This window comes from Camellia sinensis, chromosome 3, assembly GCF_055761805.1.
Source record: "Camellia sinensis isolate YWXY chromosome 3, ASM5576180v1, whole genome shotgun sequence".
Lineage (NCBI taxonomy): Eukaryota > Viridiplantae > Streptophyta > Magnoliopsida > Ericales > Theaceae > Camellia > Camellia sinensis.
The window spans coordinates 104,532,160-104,538,419 of record NC_138963.1 but is presented as its reverse complement, the minus strand read 5'-3'; the positions used below and the strand labels follow the sequence as shown (position 1 = coordinate 104,538,419).

The 6,260-nt window shown below is 34.3% G+C and overlaps 1 protein-coding gene across 1 annotated transcript; it reads left to right on the top strand.

The window, feature by feature from the left end:
- The first annotated feature begins 880 nt into the window (after positions 1-880).
- KOM (Rhomboid-related intramembrane serine protease family protein) lies at positions 881-5,579 on the top strand. The gene is made up of 6 exons (XM_082920494.1): positions 881-1,415; positions 3,927-4,093; positions 4,202-4,365; positions 4,454-4,719; positions 4,834-4,960; positions 5,239-5,579. The coding sequence occupies exons 1-6, from the start codon at positions 1,105-1,107 to the stop codon at positions 5,359-5,361; spliced, it is 1,158 nt and encodes a 385-aa protein (XP_082776620.1). The 5' UTR covers positions 881-1,104; the 3' UTR covers positions 5,362-5,579.
- Positions 5,580-6,260: the final 681 nt, after the last annotated feature.

The following is a 6,260-nucleotide window of genomic DNA, read 5'->3' as shown; positions in this document are numbered from 1 at the left end:
GATTGGGATCACAATGGGTTTGTTTCGCTTGATAGAGACTTAGATGTAGTGTCATACGCTATGTGCTTAATTGATAACATGCTTATGTGACTATGTGGGTATGAGATTTAGTTTCTAGGATGTTGATTGGATCCTTGGGTTTCTGTGAGTCTTATTGGAAAGACACTTGATCAATGCTGTTTCTAACCGGAACTCTAGTAACGCCTCGGAACTATCATTATCCGGAAATGAAATTCGTAAGTGCTTATGTGTTTATGTGCTTACGTGAAGTGAATTACAGTTGTCCATGCTTTAGGACGCGAGTGTTATAGCTTCGGCACATTTGTGAATATGCTAATAGTCTTGGTTACCTTTATTAGGATGTCAGGACGAGGGCGTGGTAGGCGTGGCAGGCATGGTAGGCAGGAGGTACCTGTATCAGATGACGTTCCGGTAATGAGTATGATACTTATTTAAAATTTTTAAATAAGTTGAGAGCGATCGTAACTCAGAGTAAATTTCACAAAAATTAACATATGGAATTTTTGATAGTTTATCGTTTGGAATAATGGTAAAAATTATTTTACTGTTTTTTTTTTGAAATATTATAAGTTTAAATTTTTTACTAGATAAATGACTAAATTTGTGACATGAGTATCATATGTAAGACATTTGATTATTTATTTAATAAAAAATTTAATTTGTGTAACATTGCTAAAAAGTAAAAGGAAAATGTCTCGTAACTCAAATTTTGTGATTCAAAAGTGGCTCAAATGGCCAAAACGACGTCGTTTTGAGTACAGAACATCGTTTTGGCTATTTAAGTCACTTTTGAACCACAAAATTTGAATTACGTAGCATTGTCGAAAATAAAAATTGTAAATTACACGCGGAAACAAACGGAGCTAACTGTAATTTACAAGTTCGGTCATACATTCCCGCCAAGCCTAACTGTTTCTAAAGGGAAAATCTCTATCCCGCCATACCCAACTGCCTCTGGAGAGACCTCTCTCTCTCTCTCTCTCTCTCTCGATGGTTTGAAGCAAATACACACTACATCTTGAAGATTCTTGTTCTTTCTCTCTGTCTGGGGTCCATAGCCACTTGCAATTTCTTGCAAAATCAATGGCGATGACCACCAAAGACCACACCCCTATCGAAATCAAGGCACCACAGCCCCGTGTCTCCATTGATTTAGCTTCAGACGAATTGGGGAGAGAACAGAGAGTCCCCTTCTTCAGACCCTTATCGCAGAGGAGAGAGAACACTTGGATCATCTCTCTCTTCGTCATCCTCCACCTTGTGGCTTTCGCAGCCACCATGATCGTCAACGACTGCTGGAAAAACTCTCACCGCGATTGCGCCCTCAAACCCCTCGGACGACTCTCATTTCAGCCACTCTCCGAGAATCCCCTGCTCGGCCCCTCTTCTTCCGCGTCAGTCATTTTCTTCTTCTCTCTTGCTTTCTCTATTTGGGTTTAGTGTTCTTGTTCTTATTTTGGATATTCTTGCCTGAATCTTTGTGTAATTGGGTTTCATTCTGCATTATTTCATCTGGCTTCTTGTTACTTTTCTTTTTCCCTCATTTTCTGAGTGTCCAAACAGAGTATTTCGTTAATTTTGGACTAGTTCTTTTGCCAATTGTGTGTGTTTTCAGATTACTTTCTTGTTTTGTTTGACACGTAGGCAGAACAACACTGTTTCATGTCCATTTTTCTCGTTAGTTTACTTGGATTAGGTTTTTCTTGCACATTTTCTTTGAATTTGGAGAACTAAAAGCACTATCCATTGCACATGAATTGATATGTTGTGAATTAGGGTTTCTAACAACTTTTTGTTGTTAATGCATATGGTTGGTTTTTGTTTTGAATCTTAAGCTATTCGTGCTTTTATATATGGTCTTTTCCATTTGGTTTTGAGAAAAGTTGAATGGAAAGAAAATGAATGGTTATAGTTGCCTGTTAATTAGGGCTTCCGGAAGATTTATTTTGATGTGCTTTTGGTTAGTTGCGGCTCTCAAATTTTGGGAATTTTCTGTTTTACTCCCATTCGGTTGATGAGAAAAACTATGTTAAATAAATAAAAAAAACAAAGAAAAAGTTATTGCTGGTAATTTTGTGTTTAACTAATATCCTCAAAACTTAGATAAATTTTTTTTTTTTTGGTGTGCTTTTTGATTTATTTCTGCTGTGATATTTTTGGTAGCATCTAACCAAAACTTTCTATAGGAACTAAGGTTTTAAAAAACGGTCGCAATCGTTATGTAACGCCGTTACATAATGGTTGCAGTGATTTGCAGTGTGAGTGAGATTTACAGGTGTGTTGACTGTAGCAGTCGTAACGGCTGTAACAACCTGTTATGCACCGTTACGTAACGGTTCTGAACTGCTTCTTTAAAAAAAAAAAAAAAAAAAACTAAAAATGGGAGAAGAGGGATAGAGAGAGAAGAGGGAAGATGAAGAGGGAAGATAGAGGAGCAAGAGATAGAGAGAAAGAAGAGGGAAGATGAAGAACATGTTATTGATTTGTTGAACCTGTAAGACCTATGTTATTCTATTCAGCTGCTATCACTCAATCATTTTGTTTGTATGTGTCTATCTATATATTATTTGAAAATAATAATAATAATAATAATAATAATAATAATAATAATAATAATAATAATAATAATAATAATAATAATAATAAGTGTGGTCATTATCTATTTGGCTTGATTAAAAAAAAAAAAATATATATATATATATATACTTAGGCTCTTATTTATTCTATTATTTTTGTCATTGTTTATCTCATATATAATAGTAAGTGATTGATTTTTTTGGCAAAATATCTAGAAAACATAACACCTATAATTATAAATTTGCATATGCTTCCACAAGTATAATAATTAAAAAAATAATTTTATACATCTAACTCCAATAGTGTATATATTTTTGCCACAAACGTAATATGGATTTATCACATATAAAATCATTAATTATTAAAATAAAATATAAAAAACTCAGTTTATAGTGATATAAAAATATGAAATATATTAGGTCATATTTAAAAATTTACAAAAATTTGTCAATATTTATTTTAAAACCCAATAAATATGATGATAGAAAAAAATATGTGTATCGGTAAATTTTTTTCAAATTGGGTGAAAAATAAAAAAATTTATGGTTCCGGTTACTGCAATCATTACGCTGTGCAACCGCCACCGCCACCGCCACCGCCACCGCCACCGCCACCGTTACGGTGACTGGAACTACTTTTCAGAACCTTGGTGACTCTTATGCCATGTTTTCATGGATATGGGGGGTGGGATACGACTATTTTATATTGGGATAGGCCCACATTTGGTTCACATTTTTCAACCAGCGATAACTTATTCTGGGGGTCCTTTTATCCCACCATCATAGAGACTTATGTTTATTCAATGTTGTGACCAAGTGAAATATGAATCTGTCATGAAATAATTCCAAGTACAACCATAAATGCCTTTGGATATCGAAAACAATTTACATCTTTCCATTCTTCTTTCTGTTCTTCTTTCAGTTGTTTCAATTGATGTATTTTGAAACACGATCCTTGTGTTTTTCTCTTGTTATAGGATTATAGGCTCTGACCTTATCCCTGGAGTTGACTGAACCAATACCTTTTAAATGGTGAACCCAGTCTGTGTTTTGCAATATGTTTGAGAATGAATGAACCTGCTGTAAGAAGCATTTGTGTGCTTTGGGAATGAAGACATCTTTTCTTTTCTTTTTTTTATTTAAAAAAAAAAAAAAAACTCTTCTTCAGAATCATTTTGCAGTTTTGTCTGGTAACCATAAAGATATTATATCTCATCTGATGTTGGTTTAGCACATAACTCATTTTCAAGCAATTAATAGCCCCAAAGTTAAAGTACCTGCAATTTGTTATTTGTTAGCTTCAATTATTTTATGTTCTTGCTGTTTCAGGCTGGATACAATGGGGGCAATTCGACAGACATTTTTGGCAAAACATCACAAAAATATTTGGCATCTTTTCACTAGCCCATGGTTGCATGGGGGGATTGTCCACCTTATTATTAACCTTTCCAGTGTTATCTTTGTTGGAATTCACTTAGAGCAAGAATTTGGACCACGTAAGCATTCATTTTTTTTAATTTTATTTAGTTTCACTAAGGGAGAATTTATTGAGGACTGACTTGTTCCAGAAATTGAACCACCTTCTTGTTTTTGTTTTTTGGCAGTTAGAATTGGGATTATCTACGTATTCTCTGCTTTTAGTGGTAGTTTTGTGGCATCATTATTTCTCCTAGACAGATCATCAGTTGCTTCATCCGGTGCTCTATTTGGATTGCTAGGTGCCATGCTTTCAGGGCTTACCCGAAACTGGAAGTTTCACAGCAACAAGGTTCTTCAACTTTTCAACCCACCCCCTCAATATTTCCTTGTATCCACAGGACTTGTCATTGGCTGTTGATGCCTTTGTTTTATTGCAGCTTTCGGCTCTTTTAGCCATTCTGTCTATCTCAGTGATCAATCTTGCACTTGGTCTGCTACCTTATGTGAACAATTTTGCAAATATTGGAGGATTTATATCGGGATTCCTTCTTGGCTTTGCGCTCCTATTCAATCCTCTACTTGGGAAGATGGCTCAAAATAAAGGAGGTTTATTTGAATATGATGTCAAATGTTCTGTCAAACTCAGGCAGAAACTGGACAAGCCTGTGCTGAGGACTGTTTCTCTTGTTCTTTTCAGTCTTCTGTGAGTTCATTTTTATTTTTTTATATTTGTTTGTATAACATGTTATGTTTCTGCATCATATAGTGTTGGTTTTTTTAGACGGGATCTTATAAGAGGAGTCTCTTCAATATGCAGACTTGCAGGGGTTATTGTTGCAGTTCTTCATGGCGTAAACGTGAGCAAGTACTGTGGATGGTGTCAATATGTTGACTGTGTTCCCTCCAAATGGTGGAGCTGCAATGACAAACCAATGCATTGCGAGGTATATTCTTAAGTCAGAACTTTAAGATGACATTTGAATAAGCAACCTATATGAGCAGAAAAATACAAAAATGATAACACACTGAAATGTGAATGCCATTTTTTAAAAGATAAGAAGTAATTTAATTTCTAGCATGGTAAATATTGCTCAACATGCCATTCTAAAAGATAATTTCAAATGCAGTCTTATTTTTGTCCTTGTCGTGCAACTAACATCTGGCGCCAGACAGCTGAAAATCCATTCTTATTTTAGCCTTTTTATTTTTATGGTAAATGCAGACAGAGGTAACAACAGGGCGGTTGACATTGACTTGCGAGGGTAGTGACAAGTTCAGGGTTTTCCCTTTCACTGACATCTCACAAGCGAGGATTGAGGACTTGTGCAATCTGATATGCTCATAGAAGAACCCTTAACCCTGTGTGAGAATTGTAAGAAAGCTTTTCTCCACTTTGAGAAAACTAGTTATAGTTAGAGTCTCTGTAATGTGTTTGGATGACAATCCATCTTGATATTGGTAACTCTGTTAGCATTCATGTAAAAGAATTGTATAAAAGAATTGGTTCATGAAAACAATGAAAAGTCATTTGGGCATTAAAATTTCAAGTTAGAGGAAAAAAAATTCATTTTTTTTCTGAGTCGCAAAAGGTTGTGACATTTACATTTAATAGTTTTTTTTTTTTTTTTTTTTTTTTTCCAAAAGAATAAGAACGCTTTCTTTTGTTGGAGTTATTGTGAACGATTGTTTGACAATGTGATCATACTTCATACTTGATTATTGTGGGACTAGTTGTAGTGATGAAATAAAGCAAATATGAATATGAACAAAGATGATTTTCGCATAATGAAAAGCATACACGAGATAAAAGGTGTGTCTCACATATAGTGTCTACAGTGTGGGACTCATCATATGTATCACATTTGTGTCTTATTTTGTAAAAATCATTTATGCACTTAGATTTACTCATTTATTTATGACTTGAGCAAGTAGTTAATACATATTCCCACAAAAGAATGAGGAACTAAAAGTTAATACATAGTAACCAGTCGTTTTTAATGATAGGAAGACGACAAATGTTAGCAATTAGTTTTTCTGAAACATTCAACCTGCTGCTAACCAAGGAGAATATATGTGTCTATAAAATTGAAAACACTTTAGGATCTGTTAACTATCACTTTCATTTTTGATGTTTTTTTGTGTTTTCAAAAACAAATACTGCAAAGTTTGAAAATACCCTACATTTTCATTTCTATGTGAATATTTTTTCAAAGCAAAACAAATTAAATGATAGGGTGTTTTCAG